The sequence below is a fragment of the Nerophis ophidion genome, linkage group LG11, assembly GCF_033978795.1.
Source record: "Nerophis ophidion isolate RoL-2023_Sa linkage group LG11, RoL_Noph_v1.0, whole genome shotgun sequence".
NCBI lineage: Eukaryota > Metazoa > Chordata > Actinopteri > Syngnathiformes > Syngnathidae > Nerophis > Nerophis ophidion.
In genome coordinates this window covers 36073567-36094554 of record NC_084621.1, presented here as the reverse complement: position 1 = coordinate 36094554, position 20988 = coordinate 36073567, and the positions used below count along the sequence as shown (strand labels likewise).

The window sequence follows — 20988 nt, the reverse complement described above, 5'->3', positions numbered from 1 at the left end:
CTGCTCAAACACCCAGTGAAGCACTTTCTTTCTTAAACAACAACACAAATCCATACTTTGTAAAAGTATTTTGTAATCGGGGATCTGTTTTAGCTATAATCCCTTATTCAATGTCCTACTACTACTACAGTGCAGTTTATTGTATATCAATAATGTACGCCCTGACCCCTTCCCTTGTTTTTGATGGTGTTGAGATTTGCTAGTCAGAAACTGTTCGATCTTTACTTAACAATGTTTGATTTCAAATTTGAACAATATATACAAAGGAATAAAGAGTCTAAACAAACACAGTGGGTCTTTTTTTCCTCTAATATATCATATTATTATGCAGCGTAGTCATTTTTTATCCATTATATTGATCTGTAATGCTATGAATTCATCCATCCATCCATCTATCCATCCATCCATCCATCCATCCATCCATCCATCCATCTTCTTCCGCTTATCCGAGGTTGGGTCGCGGGGACAGCAGCCTAAGCAGGAAAGCCCAGACTTTCCTCTCCTCAGCCACTTCGTCTAGCTCTTCCCGGGGATCCCGATTCACAGGCCAGCCGGGAGACATAGTCTTCCCAACGTGTCCTGGGTCTTCCCCGTGGCCTCCTACCGGTCGGACGTGCCCTAAACACCTCCCTAGTGAGGCTTCCGGATGGCATCCTGACCAGATGCCCGAATCCTCTCATCTGGCTTCTCTCGATGTGGAGGAGCAGCGGCTTTACTTTGAGCTCTTCCCGGATGGCAGAGCTTCTCACCCTATCTCTAAGGGAAAACCCCGCCACCCAGTGGAGGAAACTAATTTTGGCCGCTTGCACCAGTGATCCTGTCCTTTCGGTCATGACCCAAAGCTCATGACCATAGGTGAGGATGGGAACGTAGATGGACCGGTAAATTGAGAGCTTTGCCTTCCGACTCAGCTCCTTCTTCACCACAATGAATCGATACGACGTCCGCATTACTGAAGAAGCTGCACCGATCCACCTGTCGTTCTCACGATCCACTCCTCCCTCACTCGTGAACAAGACTCCGAGGTACTTGAACTCCTCCAGTTGGGGCAGTGTCTCCTCTCCAACCCGGAGATGGCACTCCACCCTTTTCCATGGACTTGGACTTGGAGGTGCTGATTCTCATCCCAGTCGCTTCACACTCAGATGCAAACCGATCCAGTGAGAGCTGAAGATCCTGGCCAGATGAAGCCATCAGAACCACATCATCTGCAAAAAGCAGAGATCTAATCTTGCAGCCATCAAACCAGATCCCCTCAACGCCTTGACTGCGCCTAGAAATTCTGTCCATAAAGTTATGACAGGAATCGGTGACAAAGGGCAGGCTTGGCGGAGTCCAACCCTCACTGGAAACGTGTCCGACTTACTGCCGGCAATGCGTACCAAGCTGTGACACTGATCATACAGGGAGCGGACCGCCACAATCAGACAGTCCGATACCCCATACTCTCTGAGCACTCCCCACAGGACTTCCCGGGGGACACTGTCAAATGCTTTCTCCAAGTCCACAAAGCACATGTAGACTGGTTGGGCAAACTCCCATGCACCCTCAAGGACAATGCTGAGAGTATAGAGCTGGTCCACAGTTCCACGACCAGGACGAAAATCACACTGTTTCTCCTGAATCCGAGGTTTGACTATCCGGCGTAGCCTCCTCTCCAGTACACCTGAATAGACCTTACCAAAAAGGCTGAGGAGTGTGATCCCACGATAGTTGGAACACACCCTTCGGTTCCCTTTCTTAAATAGAGGAACCACCACCCCCGTCTGCCAATCCAGAGGTACCGCCCCCGATGTCCACGCGATGCTGCAGAGTCTTGTCAACCAAGACAGCCCCACAGGATCTAGAGCCTTAAGGAACTCCTGACAGATCTCATCCACCATCGGGGCTTTGCCACCCAGGAGCTTTTTAACTACCTCGGCAACCTCAGCCCCAGAAATAGGAGAGCTTACCACAGATTCCCCAGGAACTACTTCCTCATAGGAAGACGTGCTGGTGGCATTGACAAGGTTTTCGAAGTATTCCCTCCACCGATCCACAACATCCGCAGTCGAGGTCAGCAGAACACCATCCTCACCATACATAGCTATGAATTCAATGCATGTAAAAAAAAAAGTCAAAAGTGACACAAAAGGCTTTGGATGGCAACAATTCTAATAATTGGAAAACTTACAACCAATACATTAATTCGTGTCACTTTTTTCTCAAGTGTTTACTTACATACAGAAGCACATAACTGCGACTGGCTGTAAAACTAAAACAAAATAAAAACAACCAAATAAACGAGTACATTTTTAATTAAATTAAAAAAAATGTACGTGTTTATTTAGTTGCAGCCAGAAAGTATTCACAGTTCTTCACCTTTTTAATTTTTTTTTAACGTTACAGCTTTGTTTCAAAATGGAGTACATCCATTTTTGTCCTCCAAATTCTACACACAATACCGCAGGTGACATTTTTTTTTTTTTACAATTATCAAAAAAATATATATATAGGAAATCCAATGTACATAGATATTCATCATCTTTGCATTATACTTTTTTGATGCACCTTTTGCCAGGAATTACAGCATCAAGACGTTTAGAATACGATGCCACATGTTTGGCACACCTATCTGTGGGCATTTTCGCCCATTTGTCTTTGCATCACCTCTCAAGCTCCATCAGTTTGGATGGGAGGCGTCAGTGCACAGACATTGTCAGAACTCTCCAGAGATGTTCGATGGGATTCATGTCCGGGCTCTGGCTGGACCCCTCAAGGACATTTAGAAGTTCTGAAGCCATTCCTTTGATATCTTGGTTGTGTGCTTAGGAATGTTGTCCTGCTGAGAGATGAACCGTCTCCCCAGTCTGAGTTCAAGAGTGCTCTGGAAAAGGTTTTAATCCTGGATGTCTCTGTACATTGCTGCGTTAATGTTTACCTCTATCCTGACTAGTCTCCCAGGTCCTGCCGCTAAAATCTTCCCCACAGCATGATGCTGCCACCACGGTGCTTCACTGTAAGACTATTGGCCTGGTGATGAGTGGTGCCTGGTTTCCTCCAAACATAACGCATGGCATTCACACCAAAGAGTTCAATCTTTGTTTCATCAGGCCAGATAATTTAGTTTCTCATAATCAGAGAGTCTTACAGGTGGATTTTGGCAAACTCCAGGCTGGCTGCCATGTGCTTTTTACTAAAGTATGGCTTCCACCTGGCCACTATAGGGAGCCGACCATCAGCTCCCTCATCAAGAAGGCCCGGCAGAGGATGTACTTCGTGCGGCAGCTGAAGAAACTTAAGGTGCCGACCGAGATGCTGGTGCAGTTCTGTCTCAGCCATCATCAAGTCCATCCTCCCCTCCTCCATCACTGTGTGGTTCCTCAGTGCTACAGTCCGGGACAAGCATCGACTGCAGTGCATTGTACGTGCTGCTGAGAAGGTCCTTGGCTAAAAACTCCCAACCCTCCAGGAACTGTTCTCCTCCAGGACCAGGAGGCATGTGGGTCAGATCACAGCTGACTCTTCTCACCCTGGACACAAACTATTCTCCCCTCTCCCCTCAGGCACGAGACTTTGGATCATCCAGACCCACACCTCTCGCCACCTGAACAGTTTTTTTCCCCTCCGCCATCAGGCACATGAACAATAACAAGATCTGATGGATCAGTTACAGCTCATGTTATTCTATTCTGTGTTATATGTCTTTTATGTTGCACGATTGCACCAATTAAAATTCCTAGTTTGTGAACCTGTTTTCAAACAATGGCAATAAAAACTAGTCTGTTTCTGATTCTGATTCTATACCATACAGGCCTGATTGGTAGTATGCAGCAGAGATGGTTGTCCTTCTGGAAGGTTCTCCTCACTACACAGAGAAAGGCTTTAGCTCTGACAAAGTGACCATTGGGTTTTTGGTCATCTACCTGACTAGAACCTTCCCTCCCGATTGCTCATTTTAGACAGCTGGCCAGCTCTAGGAAGAGTCCTGGTGGTTCCAAACGTCTTCCATTTACTGATGATAGAGTCTACTGTGCTCATTGCAAACTTCAAGGCAGCAGATATTTTTCTGTACTTTTCCCCAGATTTGTGCTTTGAGACAATCATGTCTCAGAGGTCTACCAACAATTCCTTTGACTTCAATCTTGGTATCTGTGCTCTGCCATGCACTGTCAAGTGTGGGACCTTATATACAGACAAGTGTGTGCCTTTCCAAATCATGTCCAACCAACTGAATTACCACAGGTGGACTCTATTTAGGCTGTAGGAACATATCAAGGATGATTAGTTGAAGCAGGATGCATCTGATCTCACTTTAAAGTTATATGGCAAAGGCTGTAAAAAATATTGTACATGTGATTTCTGAGTCGTTTTCTTTATACTAAATTTGCAAACATTTCTGAAAATAACAATTTTTCACTTTGCCATTATGACATATTGTGTGTAGAAGAGTGGAGAATATAAATTCTTCCATTTTGGAATAAGGCTGTAACATAACAACATGTACAAAAATGCTGTATTTGTAATCTCAATATTCACAGGCCTGCTACTGACACTTTGGTCATCTTTGGGTTTTCCTGTGTTTTGGTGTTTTCGTTCCTGTCCATTGCTATTTGTAGTTTCTACTTCCTGTGTTTAGAATGTATAGTCGCTCTTTCCTCCTACCGTGAGTTTTTGCTGTGTTCCAGCAATCCGTTTTGCAACCTGTCATTTTTTCCTCGTTCTTTTTGTTTTAATATATTTTGTTGTGTAACAAAACTATCACAGCCATGAATCACTTACATAATTAAGATCTGATAAAATAATGCCAATATAAAAAAGCTTCAGTTATCTTGCCATGTCCAAATATTGCGCGAGTACATGCCAGTAATCGCCGTCATGCGATCCAAAGAAAGTCACAACATACCAACAAGGAATTTAAGATAATTTTTTGGGGTGGATTTGGAGGCAGAGGCTCAGTGGTACCCCCCTGAGGTACTAGAGACACTAAGATGGTGGTCTGGTCCCAATAGACTCGTCTTGGCCATGTGCTTCCCCTGCCCGTCGTCGACAAATGCGAAAGCTGGCCCCTGAAGTTTCATTAGGTTGTCAAAACACTCAGCCCTCCTCCCATACACTGGTTGAGTTTGGCAACCCAAATTGCATCCTCGCTGAACTTTTCATGTCCTGGTCTGTGAGCCGGGGCACGCACAAAGGTACATGCACAGGAGCGCTACCGGCCGGTGTGCGCGGCCACAACCCCCACAAGGGGATGTGCCCTGTACAGTCTTTTCTTCTCTGGCTTTTACAGGGACTTTTCACCTTCCTAAAGCTTAAGCGTCGCACCACTTTGACTCCCCAGCTTGTTAAGACTCAGACTCCTGAACGTCCTTCATTTTCTCTTCTGCGACCTCCTGTTCTTGTTTTCTTGCCAGCAGAAGCCCTCCTCCAGACCTCCCTCCTCCTCCCCGTGACTGTTGCTCTCACAATGGGTGATAGCGTCTTAAATCCGCTTCTCGGGGTTAGTGCTGGTTGCTGAGGAAATGGGGAGGCACAGCTTCGTCCATCAAGGTCGCCACTTTCGGTGCTTCCTCCTGCAAGGGCTATGCTGCCAACGACTCTTCCTGCGAAAGAAACGATCCAGCCAGTGAGTGACCCTGCAGAGATTTCTATGGCCCAGCGGCTTAAAAAGATTTTGGCACTGATGGCCACATTGAAGCATTCTTCCGCCTCTCTTTAACCTCCCTCTCACCCATCCCTGTCTGTTGGCTTCTCTGGGGACGACTGGGTTCCGTCCCTTGAGGGGGGGCTATGAGTAGCTGTGCATCCCCAGCTGCACAGCTACTTCTTGCTCCAGTGAGGTCTCCCATGCCGCCGCTACCATGCCTCCCTGCTGGGATGACCTCATCAGCGACATCGTTGCCAGCACAACCTTCAGTTCCAGTGAGTTCAACCACGATGCCGCCACTGTTCCGTCCTGTCCTGGTGACACCGTCGTTGCCTTACTCTCTCCCGGTGGGGTCGTCGCCTAAGCTTTCTCACCTGCAGCAGAAGCACCCGTCTGGCGTTTACTTTCCTCCTCCTCGTCTGCCGCAAAGGTGGCCAGTCCATGGACGTCCTCTGCGCCGACAGCAGCAGCGAGCTAGACCAGGGCGCAGACTACTGCTACTATAGGGGTGTTCATTGTGTGATTCTCGTGCTCTCTTTCGCTAGATGCGGCAGTGTTCCACCTGCCGTCGACAACTGGCTCTTACCCGCTGGTTGCGGGGGCACATGGCCTTTAAGGCGGGGGCACAGTTTGGCGGCCCTCCGCCATTCCTCCCTGAACGCTCCCTGGGTTTTGGACTTTCTGTTAAACTTAAAACGTCTGGTATCCGTTGTAGGAAGCTGGGTTACTGTCAGTGTTGCTACTGACAGTTTAGTCATGTTTGGGTTTCTAGTTTCTACTTCCTGTGTTTAGAATGTATAGCCATTCATGTGGACGCTCTTTCCTCCTGCTGTGAGTTTTTGCCTGGTTCCAGCATTCCATTATGTTGTTTTTCATCCCCTGTCAGGTTTAGTTTTGTTTTTGCATCTCCTTTCCTGTGCTTCAGTGACCCGACTCTCGCCAGATCCTTGTAGTTTGCTGAGCTCCACACAAGGATCTAGGACTTCTCAATAGGGGATGTATTTCAGAAGGCGGGGCCTTGTAAAAAAATCAATGCATGTGACTGGATAAACCACTTGTCAGTTATCTTGAATGAGGTGCTACTTCAACCACTCACATCCAAATCAACCCGTGACACTGAAAAGAGCGACGCTCGGAAGTCCAAAACAGAAAAGCTGACATATTGGATAACAACAGAGCAAAAAGTTAGAGCACTTTTACTGAAACAACGCAGCAATGTCAGTAGACGATCGATGTCATTTGTGCAAAAAAAAAAAAGGCTTCATTGGGAACAGCAAAAAAATATTTCACAAAGTTGCCAAAGAAAAAAGCATAGACGAACGTCTAACAGAACTTGGTTTGAAATTGTTGAATGTTCGGGAGAGACCGTGTTAAATATGGTGCTTTCCCTTAACAGGGAAACTCGAAAACACTCTGTCCACTTTTAAAACCGTTCTCTGTTCATCTTTTAAACAATTAATATTCAATATATTAGACAAAATAGTTGCAATAGCAGAAACAACGTCAGCACTCGACTCCTCACTACGTGCCGCCATTGTTGTTTGAATCGAAGAGTCGCTTCGGCGCTACATCACATCTATGAAATCCCGCCCGGCGATCCTGATTGGTTCATTATTTTTTGCTATCTTGAAGAAGTTTGCATTGCCCTCGATCCCAGATCCTTGTGTGGAGCTCAGCGAACTACAAGGGTTTGGCGAGAGTCAGGTTAATGCTTCGGTGCCCTCTAAATGTCTTTTGTTTGTCTTTGTCATTACATTAAATAGTTATCTATGTGCACGTTGCCTTCTTAACATTCTGCATCTAGGGAACACGCCATTAATTGCTGTCATGCGACCCAAGCATCACAAGTATAAACGTGGTTTTAGGCATTATACTTGTACATAGACCAATAAATCATTACTTCACTTATTCCTATTTTTTTAACTTTACTATCATTACTATATTATCACATTCATATTATCTAAAAATATATATATATTTTCTTCACTAATTTCTTTACATGTTCTGCTGTCAGAAGTCTAATTTTATGTAAGTTAACACAATTCTATTCATATTGACCTGTGAAGTGCGACAAATACATGTTTCAAAGTCCTACAATATATTAAAAACAATTATTTGTGTCTCAAATCATTTTTTTTTTTTTCAAAATTAAAGCGGTTGGATTAATTGCTAAATAACATTTAAGGCAAAACATAATTCCAATTTGAATGCCTTTCTGATTTACGGTTCAGATTGGAGACACAAGATGGCGCTGTCCAGCCTCGCGTGACACTACCATACTGTACTGCTATGGCAGGATAATTTATTCTTTTCACCACCAGAGGGAGGGAGAGTCCTTCCTTTGAGATTGTGGAGTGGTTCTATGACGCTCCTAACGCGACCCTATCAAGCCTCAAACTCCGAAGACATACAGGATATACATATATAAGACACACTTTGTCCTTTTAACTGTTTTAATAGTTCCTAATTAAAAAGCTAATTCTGGAAGTTAGCATTAGTAACTAATGTAATTTGGTACAGCATGAACCAGTCCAGACAAGTTTTTGGTTGTTTAACAAAACTATCACACGCATGAAACACTTACAGTACATACATCAACATAATTAAGCTCTGATAAAATAATGCCAGTGTAAACAAGCTTCAGTTATCAAGCAATGTCCAAATATTGCACTTACATTGATAAATATACACATTTGTGCCTTCTGTTATGCATCCGCTTGTGTGTGACACACATTCACATATATACATAGAGTATGTACAGTATCTGCACACGTTTATGTACTGTATATACATTTACAAACCAGCCACTTCATTAGGTACACCTGGGCAACATAATAGACTTCTTTTAAAAAGGCTGTCTTCACAAAAATATATTGACATTTATGTTTTGTTACCTTAGTTATCTGCCAGAAAACGCTGTATGTATATATATATATATATATATATATGTGTGTGTGTGTGTGTGTGTATATATGCACATACATATGTATACATACATACATATACAGTATATATGCATGTATATGTATATATATACACACATACATATGTATACATACATATACTGTATATATGTATGTATATATATGCATATATATGTATATATGCATATATACACATGCATATGTGTGCATAATGTATATAGTTATACACATATATTTATGTATACATATGTGTGTATATATATATATATATATATATGTATCCATACACTATGTATGTGTATATATATATATATATATGTATCCATACACTATGTATGTGTATACATATATATGTATACATACATATATATACAGTATATATATATATATATATATATAAATGCATATATATGTATATATTCATATATACACATGTATATGCACATATATGCATAATGTATATAGGTATACATATATAATATATATACATATGTACACATATATGTGTATATATACACATATATGTATACATATATGTGTATATATACACACATATAGACATATGCATATATACATATGTGTATATACAGTATATACTATATATACATATGTATATACACATATACATGTATATATATATATATATATATACACACACACACATTATATACATACACATATATACTGTATAGAAAATATACACACACACACACATATATATATATATATATATATATATACATATATATATATATATATACATATATATATATATATATATATATATATATATATATATATATATATATATATATATATACATATATATATACATACATATATATATATATGTATATATATATATGTCAGAGTTTTTCTGACTGGCTTTGGAAATAGTTATTTAAATATCTCAACATCTTCTGTTGTTTGCAAACTCGCCCAACCTCTGTGTCGCAAGGTCACCGGTCTGTGTGAGTAAGAGGAAGAAAAGTTCCAACTGGCTTTGGGAGACACCATATAAATGTCCAGACCCCATCTCTGTTGATTGCTAACTCGTCCAACCTTTACATTGGCAGGTATCTGGTATGTGAGTGACAGTAAGAAAAGTTTTGACCGGCTTTGTGAAATGTCGTTTACACCTCTACACTTCTTTTTCTCACAACCTTTGTGTCGCCAGGGAGAAAAGCGCTGACTGGCTTTGGGAGAAGCTGTTCAAATCTCTAAACCCCTTTTTTGTTTGCTCATTGCCCAACCTCTGCGTTCTCCTGTCACTGATGTGTGTAAGTGACAGGAAGAAAAGCTCTGGTAGAAGCTGTTTAAATAATTAAACCCCTTTTTTGTTGTTTGCCAATTTGCCAAACCTCTGTGTAACCAGTTCGCTAGTATGTGTGTGAGTGACAGGAAGAAAAGCTCCAGTAAGGGGAAAAACTGAAATAAGGTAACTGCAGGACACAAGCATCCTCCTGTGTGCTTTTGCATTGGGATAGTATGGTGCAGGTGTACCTAATACTGTGGCTGCTTCATCCTCACTCTCAAATCTGTGAGCCTCCAACAAGCAAAGTGTGAAGAACTGGAGTGAGCTCCTTCATCCCACAAGCAAACATTAAAGTGTGCTGTGGTCAACATCGGTCTTTGGAGGCCTCATGTCCGCCTGATCCAGAGAATTACGGCGCCCTTTTTTCTGGTCAGTTTGTTGGCAGGAGGGGAAAAATGTCAGTCAGGTCCAACGACTCCAGATCTCAGATCTGATTATTTCAGTCGGAAGGTGCACGTTCCTCCAAAATCCCAGTCCTTCTATCAGGATTTGTTATAATTGTCTTTTAAAAAATTTTTTTAGGCGTCCCCCGTTCGATCAGACGTCAGCTGCTCTTGGTCAGAGATGTTGTCATCGGCTGGTGGTTTCACCCGGTCGAAGAAACCGCACTGGGACAAAAAGAGGAAGGCATTAGAATGGGGTTGTCAAACGAGATCAGACCCGCGGACAGGTTTTATTCGGCCCATGTGATGAGTTTGCCAAGTATAAAAATTAGCTTTTTTGGGGGTTTTTTGGAACGAAAGAAACTGCTGTTCTAAATGTGTCCACTGGATGTCACAAAAGCAATTCTGTTAGGCAAACAAACGGTTTATACCGGGGCCAAGCAAGCGGTACACAGTAAAGGGGGACTGTGGCTCCTCCTCCTCGACCCACATGAAACTTAAAACCTGCCGTTTTATGTCTTCTGCTTCGAACACGTCATCTTTTGGCACCGTCATTGCCCCAAAATGTGTCTGTCAAACACGACAAAAGTGAACTTAACCCTTTCGAATATTTTTTACCTCCGATTGTTTTTTTTGAAACTGCACCAATTTTCTCCTAATTGTCAACAAATTTGAAGTGTTTTGTCGAAAGGATTATTTGTGATGTGTACGTTTTCAGAATGTGCTTGTTCTGTTTTTGGCCAAAGTAAAACAAACAAAAAAACAACAACCTGAAGTTGCCTTTATTTTTAAGTTATCATGCCATGTGTGGAAGGAGGGGTTGCCTGCGGGCCTGAAGCGAAGCGGGTTGTGCCAGGACCGGCTTCGAAGTTAGCGACAGGTCCGTAAATGGCCCAGGTGGGCCATGGTGTCTAATCACCTGTCGCTCTGTTTAAGCAGCAGCCGGGAGAAGCGACGTTGTTGGAGCTGGGGCGAGAGTGTGAGAGAGACACTTTGTGCTGAAAAGCAAAACCAGTGTTTCATGCTGAAACCCGGGCTCTTGTGCTTGGTGGTCCGGAGAACCCACGGGAGGGCCACCTCCACACCATGATTTTACCATTCCGGCCCACTTGGGAATAGATTTTCCTAAATGCAGCCCCTGAGCTAAAAATAATTTGACCCCCCTGCATTAGAACAATGGTTCTCTACGGTGGTATGAGTATTAACCCTTGAGGGGCTTCATGGTTTAAAAGTATGTACTTTAAAAGAAGTATTTGATATTTTAAGTTGCACCCTGACAACAATATGAATGGTACAGAACTTTCATGAAGGGTTGTTGTAACTCAGACAACAAGAACTATTCTGAAAAAGATAATGCGCAAATCCACCAAATTGGTGACATTTGCGTCACCAGGAAATAAAATCTACAAGGGCCCAATAAAGTTAACTGTACATTATGTTTGTCTAGCAAAGTAAACCCTTTAGACTCAGCTGTTAAATGACAGAATGGATTAATTTAAAAGTCAAACAAACTACTAATGTAATCCTGTTTTAAGAAACTGTTCAAACTCAAAATGTTTACAAAGTGCTAAGTAGAAGAATCATGTTAAACATCTTGAACCTTATTAATAAATTAGACAAAACTGATAAAACTAATTATGTGAATCACAAATGTTAATGTATATTTATTTATATGAACTTCATTTTGCTTTGCTTGTGAATAAATATATTAGCAATCACTTCAAAATGGTAAAGGAGTAGAAATAATTAGGTTCTGCTTCTTCCTACTCCTTTTCGGTCTTTCTGAATTGCGAAACTGTAAATACGTGATGTACTAGACCGGGGGTCAGCATCCTTTACCACTCAAAGAGCCGTTTTGGCCCGTTCCACAAATTAAAGAAGACAAAGGGAGCCGCAATCATTCTTGCAAATATCTGCTGGTGGTCACCCATATAACAGTAATAAGGGCGTGCCATGAAGCCTTTGCCTTTGACGCCTTCTACAACATGTACAGACAGCTTGGCAGTCCAGTAACACGTTGTATGTGGCATCCGCAGATACACGTACACGACTGCAAGGCACACTGGGTGACACAGAGTACACTGAAGGTTGTGATATAAACAATTTTAACACTCTTACTAATATGCACCACACTGTGAACCCACACCAAACAAGAATGACAAACACATTTCTGGAGAACATCCGCACTGTAACACATTATAAACGCAACATAACAATTACCAAGAATGCTATGCATCCATGACTCTTTCAGGCTATATTATACACCCCGCTAGCACCAACCCCCCCCCTTCCGTGCGTCGGTTGAGGTGGGCGGGGGTGTATAATATAGTCAGGAAGAGTCATGGATGCAAAAGATTCTGGGTATTTGTTGTGTTGCGTTTATGATGTGTTACTGTGAGGATGTTCTCCCGAAATGTGTTTGTCATTCTTGTTTGGTGTGGGTTCACAGTGTGGTGCATATTAGTAAGAGTGTTAAAGTCATTTATATCACAACCTTCACAACCTTCGATTGTGCAGCTGAGCCACATCAGAGTGGCCAAAGAGCCGCATGCGGCTCCGGAGCAGCGGGTTGCCGACCCCTGTACCAGACTGCACCGTAACCAATAGTGTCCTACTCTACACATTGCTCTTGTTGGTTAGTATTCTACACAATTCCAAACATAATTCAAACTACACTGGAAAAATAGCAATTTTAACCTATATATATATATATATATATATATATATATATATATATATATATGTATATATATATATACACACACACACACACACACACACACACAGTATGTATTTATACAGTATATTGCATGTATGTATATATTTATATATATATATATATACATATACACAGTCCATCCATCCATCCATTTCCTACCGCTTAATCCCTTTGGGGTCGCGGGGGGCGCTGGTGCCTATCCAAGCTACAATCGGGCGGAAGGCAGGGTACACCCTGGACAAGTCGCCACCTTATCGCAGTATATACAGACTATATACACAGTATATACTGGATATATACAGTATATTGTATATATATATATATATATATATATATATATATATATATATATACACAGTATATACTGTATATTGTATATATTAAGTTAAATTTCCAATGATTGTCATATGTATCATAACTAAGTTTATAAAAAAAAATAAAAAACACAAAAACATTTACACTTTAGTCGTGTTCCTGGGTTGTCCAATAAATGTCCAACTTGCTAAAACACCAAACTTGTGTGGGGGTTGAATAATTTTGATCACAACTGTATCTTTATAGATGATGCTACACATGTCAGTTGAGTAAAATGATTAAACTACATATAAAACATACTGTAAATTGATTGTGATATCATTTTATAATAATGATAGATTGAAAATTAACCCCAATGAGCTGACTGATGAACATTATCACATCATTTATTCAGAAAATATAAAAAAATAGTAATAAAGTATGTATACTATTAACCGCAACATGTAAGTGTAAAAAAAACCAACAACATTATGATTTGTACATTTTCAGAATGTGCTTATTCTTTTTTTAAACAAAGAAAACAATCTGAAGTTGTCTTTATTTTTAAGTTATCGTGCCGTGATTTTACCAGTCTGGCCCACTTGGGAGTAGCTTTTTCTCCATGTGGCCCCGGATCTAAAATGAGTTTGACATCCCTGGCGTAGTGTCAACATCTATGCAAAAACTCACTTCTGTTACTTTCAGTCCTGCCACTTAAATTACGGTGGTCATTTTCACTGTAGGACCACTGTACAACAATAAAATCAAGTCACATTTTGATATGTGCATTATCGGATTTAAAGTTGAAAAACAACATGCATATTTTAAAAGAGGTAGGATGGCGACTGCGCTCGAGAGGAATACTTGAGGATGAGTCAAAGAGTACCTTCCACATGGCGAGCGTCAACATGGCGAGCACCAGCAGCCCCAGCAGTATAGCCAGGATGATGACCCACAGTGGGACGGCAAAGGACACGTCCGGTGTCCCCCAAATCACTGGTGTCCCCATCTATAAGAACACATGTAGTGTGAACGGGGCTTCACACACACACATATTCCACACACCTAACAATAGGAATGGTTACCGGTCACATTTGAATCAATGCGGTACCAATTATCAGCACGCCTGTGTCTGTTCATGTCTTAATAAAATATTAATTTGTTTAAAAATAAAATCCTTTATTTTTTAATTTAAAATTTACAGATGAGTTGATTATGACAATGTGCTGTTCAGTTGTAATATGTAGATTTCATGCACTTCTGAGCCTCATTAGCAAGTATTCTATAGGAGACTTTGCATCCAGTTGCATTTCCAACATGTTAGATGGCAGTAGTATATAGGCTACCGTGTGTTGCCTAGTCAGGGAGTAGTCTTTGCCATTAAGATTAGAGATGTCCGATAATGGCTTTTTTGCCGATATTCCGATATTGTCCAACTCTTAATTACCGATTTCGATATAAACCGATGCCAATATATACAGTCGTAGAATTAACACATAATTATGCCTAATTTTGTTGTGATGCCCGGCTGGATGAATTAAACCAATGGTTCTCAACATTTTCTTATGTTCTGAACATTTTTTTTTAATTCAAGTACCCCCTAATCAGAGCAAAAAGTTTTTGGTTAAAAAAAAAGAGATAAATAAGTAAAATACAGCACTATGTCATCAGTTTCTGATTTATTAAATTGTATAACAGGGCAAAATATTGCTCATTTGTAGTGGTCTTTCTTGAACTATTTGGAAAAAAAGATATAAAAATAACTAAAAACTTGTCGAAAAATAAACAAGTGATTCAATTATAAATAAAGATTTCTACACATAGAAGTAATCATCAACTTAAAGTGCCCTCTTTGGGGATTGTAATAGAGATCCATCTGGATTCATGAACTTAATTCTAAACATTTCTTCACAAAAAAAGAAATCTTTAACATCAATAATTATGGAACATGTCCACAAAAAAGCTAGCTATCATTACTGAATATTGCATTGTTGTATTTTTTTTCACAGTTGATGAACTATTCCTATTTTGTTGAAGTATTATTCCAAAAATGTACTTATAAAGAATTTTTGAATTGCTGCTATTTTTTTGAATATTTTAAAAAAATCTCACGTACCCCTTGGCATACCTTCAAGTACTCCCAGGGGTACGCGTACCCCCATTTGAAAACCATAGCATTAAACAACGTAACAAGGTTTTCCAAAATAAATCAACTGAAGTTATGGAAAAAAATGGCAACATGGCACTGCCATATTTATTATTGAAGTCACAAAGTGCATTATTTTTTTTAACATGCCTCAAAACAGTAGCTTGGAATTTGGGACATGCTCTCCCTGAGAGAGCATGAGGAGGTTGAGGTTGGAGGGGTAGGGGCTTGCGGGGGGTGTATATTGTAGCGTCCCGGAAGAGTTAGTGCTGCAAGGGGTTCTGGGTATTTGTGTGGCGCATATTTACAACAGTGTTAAAGCTATTTACACGGCTACCCTCAGTGTGACCTGTATGGCTGTTGACCAAGTATGCGTTGCATTCAATTGTGTGTATGAAAAGCCGTAGGTATTATGTTATTCGGCCGGCACGCAAAGTCAGTGCCTTTAAGGTTTATTGGCGCTCTGTACTTCTCCCTACTTCCGTGTACACAGCGGCCTTTTAAAAAGTCATACATTTTACTTTTGGAAACCAATACTGAAAATTTCCGATATTACATTTTAAAGCATTTATCGGCCGATAATATCGGCAGCACGATATTATCGGACATCTCTAATTAAGATACATCTAGTATTTTGTGGCGATTTAAAACATGTTTGTACTGTATTACAAACCAGCTGTTTGATTGGTGTAGTTTTCATTACCAAATTCGGAAGAGTTAAAATCGCCATGTGTAATTGCTAATGCTAATCAGTAGCATGTCTTAGGCAAATCCAATATAAATTAGCATTGAGTTAGCGTTTTTTGAAAATTGAAGCCTCACTGTATAATAGAGTGTTGTCTTTCCGCTTTCTTTGTTCGCATTGAAAATCGGCAGTTTGGCGAGGTGTATCTCCGCCAAGTGTTTGAACCGGCCAAGTCTGCAATGTGACGTCACGTGCAGCAAAGTTATCGAAATATGGCACCGTTTGATTTTACCTGAATCGATTTCCGATAATACTAAATGCTGAATTCGGTTAGGGCCGATAAAAGTAATAAATTGGGTAGCCATCTCTACCTAACGTGCACGTTGCAGGAAGCTATAATGGAGATCCCACACAAGGAGAACATGCCAACCTGGAACCTTTTTGTTGACGTGAGATAACATCTGCTTACCGAGATGGTTCGTTGCAGCAGGGTGGGGGGCTGGACCCGATAAGGCACAGCTAGGACCATGAAGGACACAGTGGAGTTGAGAATGTAGGGGTCATTACGCCGCTGCAGGACAAATGTGCAAGTTATTTAACCAACTGTGCGGAGGAACATCCAGTGACCCTCAGCATATTAAAGTGCCACTTGTATGTCAAAGGTCATGAAGATGTAGTTTAGTTACACAACCAGCTGCTGAAAAGATGTGCACCCAGACACTAACCTGCAGGAATGTATGCGCCCACAGTCTGGAGCGGACCTTAAGCACCGCGCTCTGGCCCCGATCTAAGCGGCCCACCACGCACGTGATCCTCAGACAGGAGATGTTCGTGCAGTTCTGGGAAAAAAAAAACAAACGCAACTTTGAATATCTCTGGTTTAGGGTTCTGGATAGGATGAGGATTCGTTATTCTCACCAGGGTTTTGCCGCTGTGACTGTGGGGGGCGTTGACGGCTCGCTTGTGGCGACGTGGAGGGGAGCTGGTGTTCCTCAAAAAGCCCAGAAGTTCAGGAGTGTCTTGGAGGGATGATATCTAAACAGGAAGAGGAGACTTTCTTACAGTTCAGTCACCATTGGTATTATAAAACCCATCCATCCATCCATCCATTTTCTACCGCTTGTACCGTTTGGGGTCACATGGGGTGCTGGAGCCTATCTCCGCTGCATTCAGGCGGAAGGTGGTGTACACCCTGGACAGGTCGCCACCTCATCACAGGGCCATTACAAAACCCATCCATCCATTGGATATACAGTAGCTGAATTATTATGGTTATAATCATAGATGTGTGTGGACCCATTTTTTTAGAATGAATCCATACTGCTATAAAAGCTGCACACTGACTACTCTAAAGTGGCATTTATATAATATCGTCTCTTGAGAAATGTGTTGTGCAATATTGTACATCTGTATGCAGATATTAATGGCACTATGTTAAGAAAGTATGTTCCACTGTACAAGATGGCATTACCTTTCACCAAAAGTCAAATAAATGCACATTTTCTTTTTGAGTAAAATTGCAGATGCTATCATCACACATTGGAAAATAACCCCCAGCTGCAATTTCTGTTAATAAGCAAAATCATCCCTATTTTTTGCCAGCTGGCAAACAGTTACTTTTTTTTTCCTGGGCTCAAATGAGCAGCTAAAAATCCTGCAGCAATATAAGCACAGACACTCCAGTACTCGTGCTTAGTGCTTTGATTGTATGCATTTTCATGAATACTAAGTGATTATTATCATTTATAATGTGCATTATATGCTGATAGCTTATTGCTCCCAACAAATTACAATGTAAGTGTTAACCCTTTAATACTATTTGTATGTTTCTTTGGTATGACATTGTCTAAAATATATGTGTTATGATTAAAATAGCCCCTATTAAAGAAGCCTACTATTAATTCCAACAGATATGATATGCTTTGAAATGCATCATGTGCTCGCCTGGCCTGTCAAATTTCAAAAGCCAATATGGCCCCTGAGCCAAAAAGTTTGCCCACCCCTGCCGTAAGGTCCAACCAAAACATCCGGTTTCACTCACTAGCACTAGTTTATATCTAGAGATCGAGGTAAATTCCTTTTCAAACAATGGGATGGAAGCAATAAAGTGAATTTGAAGGACAGTGCTGAGAAGAAAGAGCGGATGATATTCATTGAATTAAAGAAATAAATAATTACAAACATGACCAAGCGTATCACTGCTAGTCAGCAGAGAGGCAGAATGAGTCCAACGCCAGCCAATTCATTAACACAATGGAAAAGCTGCTGATGATGTGTTTGATGGGAAAACAGATGGAAGGAGATACTGTAGAAGTTAACTCTCCAGAGTAAATGTTGAACATTGTTATTATACTACATCAAAAAACTATTGGGGTTGGTTGTTCTACAGACTATTACAGTGGTTCTTTCACCAAGTACTACCTCAAAAATCACTTAGTACCACCATAATGACCAACATTAAAATACAGTAGCGTATTACGCCCAAGTATTCAATAAAAACAAGGTAGAGGTTTTATTTACAAGTACAAACCCCGTTTCCATATGAGTTGGGACATTTTGTTAGATGTAAATATAAACGGAATACAATGATTTGCAAAACATTTTCAACCCATATTCAGTTGAATATGCAACAAAGACAACATATTTGATGTTCAAACTGATAAACATATTTTTGTGTGCAAATAATCATTAACTTTAGAATTTGATGCCAGCAACACGTGACAAAGAAGTTGGGAAAGGTGGCAATAAATACTGATAAAGTGGAGGAATGCTCATCAAACACTTATTTGGAACATCCCACAGGTGTGCGGGATAATTGGGAACAGGTGGGTGCCATGATTGGGTATAAGAGCAGCTTACATGAAATGCTAAGTAATTCACAAACAAGGATGGGGCGAGGGTCACCAATTTGTAAGTAAATTGTCGAACAGTTTTAGAACAACAATTCTCAACGAGCTATTGCAAGGAATTTAGGGATTTTACCATCTACGGTCCGTAAAATCATCAAAAGGGTCAGAGAATCTGGAGAAATCACTGCACATAAGCGATGATATTACAAACTTTTGATCCCTCAGGCGGTACTGCATCAAAAACCGACATCAGTGTGTAAAGGATATCACCACATGGGCTCAGGAACAATTCATAAAACCACTGTCAGTAACTACAGTTGGTCGCTATATCTGTAAGTGCAAGTTAAAACTCTACTATGCAAAGCGAAGGCCACATATCAACAACACAAAGAAATGCTGCTGGGTTTGCTGGGCCCGAGCTCATCCAAGATGGACTGATGCAAAGTGGAAAAGTGTTCTATGGTCTGACGAGTCCACATTTCAAATTATATTTGGAAACTGTGGACGTGGTGTCCTCCGGAACAAAGAGGAAAATAACCATCCGGATTGTTTTAGGCGCAAAGTTCAAAAGCCAGCATGTGTGATGGTATGGGGGTGTATTAGTTCCCAAGGCATGGGTAACTTACACATCTGTGAAGGCACCATTAATGCTGAATGGTCCATACAGGTTTTGGAGCAACACATGTTGTCATCCAAGCAACGTTATCATGGACGCCCCTGCTTATTTCAGCAAGACAATGCCAAGCCACGTGTTACAACAGCGTGGCTTCGTAGTAAAAGAGTGCGGGTACTTTTCTGGCCCGCCTGCAGTCCAGTCCTGTCTCCCATCCAAAATGTGTGGTGAATTAAGAAGCGAAAATACAACAGCGGAGACCCCGGACTGTTGAACGACTGAAGCTCTACATAAAACAAGAATGGGAAAGAATTCCACTTTCAAAGCTTCAACAATTAGTTTCCTCAGTTCCTAATCGTTTATTGAGTGTTGTTAAAAGAAAAGGTGATGTAACACAGTGGTGAACATGCCCTTTCCAAACCACTTTGGCACGTGTTGCAGCCATGAAATTTGAAGTTCATTATTATTTGCAAAAAAAAAATAACGTTTATGAGTTTGAAATTCAAATATGTTGTCTTTATGGTGCATTCTATTGAATGTGGGTTGAAAAGGATTTGCAAATCATTGTATTCCGTTTATATTCACATCTAACACAATTTAATATTTTTGGCCTCAGGTTGAACAGTAGGACTTTGTTTAAATATTTAATGGATTCTTTGGCATACCACGAGAATCTATTGTATTGTTTTTGTACATACGTTTTTTAATTTTTACAAGGCGGGTTTTGGGGAGAAAATACTGATTAAATTGACTTGTATAAAATTTGATGAAATACGCTGATTTTAGATCCAAGTATTTTAAGTTGAGAGCTCCGTCACAGAACCATTGGAGCTCGGAAGTGGAGGCATTACTGTATAACGGTATTATATATATTTCCTATGCATCATTTACTACTCATATACAATGCACGTAGCAGCTGGCTCACGTCTTACCTGAAGGCCCAGTGGGTTGAGACTGCTATTCGTCCGGCAGCTAATTGGTCCATCAGTCCTAATCTCCATGGCATACAGCAGGTTCTCGTCACGGAAACGGGCAGGCCAGCCCACCTCAACCTCAGCTTGCCGAATACTACTGGGACCCGAGTTGTGGAGCTGAGAACGTTAGAAGTGGTGGAGGAGTTAGTTGTCTTACTGCCATGGGCTTCAAGTGACTATAGGATGTAATTGGGTTATCATAACTGTGGCGTGACGACGCCGACCACCTGGATTTTGGCCGCTGACCAGGCTATTAAAGCCGTCACTCAGTGGGGATTGAGGGAGAAGACATGACAAATCTACAGCTATAATTGGGCTTCAAGACGAGTTGGGAATGAATTTAGGAGCTTAAACGAACCATCAATTCAATAAATCCACCTTTCCAATCACACAGACACACACACACACACACACACACACACACACACACACACACACGCACACACGCACGCACGCACGC

The 20988-nt window shown here is 41.0% G+C and overlaps 1 protein-coding gene across 1 annotated transcript in view; it reads right to left on the bottom strand.

Moving 5' to 3' along the window:
* Positions 1-9335: 9335 nt before the first annotated feature.
* itga8 (integrin, alpha 8) overlaps positions 9336-20988 on the bottom strand; it is a gene marked incomplete at its 5' end in the record, with an annotated part of 193850 nt that continues 182197 nt past the window's right edge. The window contains 6 exons of the mRNA XM_061914761.1: positions 9336-10473; positions 14148-14270; positions 16562-16663; positions 16818-16931; positions 17011-17127; positions 20487-20645. Of these exons, the coding sequence (XP_061770745.1) occupies positions 10384-10473; positions 14148-14270; positions 16562-16663; positions 16818-16931; positions 17011-17127; positions 20487-20645 (705 nt within the window). The remainder of the gene's footprint in view (positions 10474-14147; positions 14271-16561; positions 16664-16817; positions 16932-17010; positions 17128-20486; positions 20646-20988) is intronic.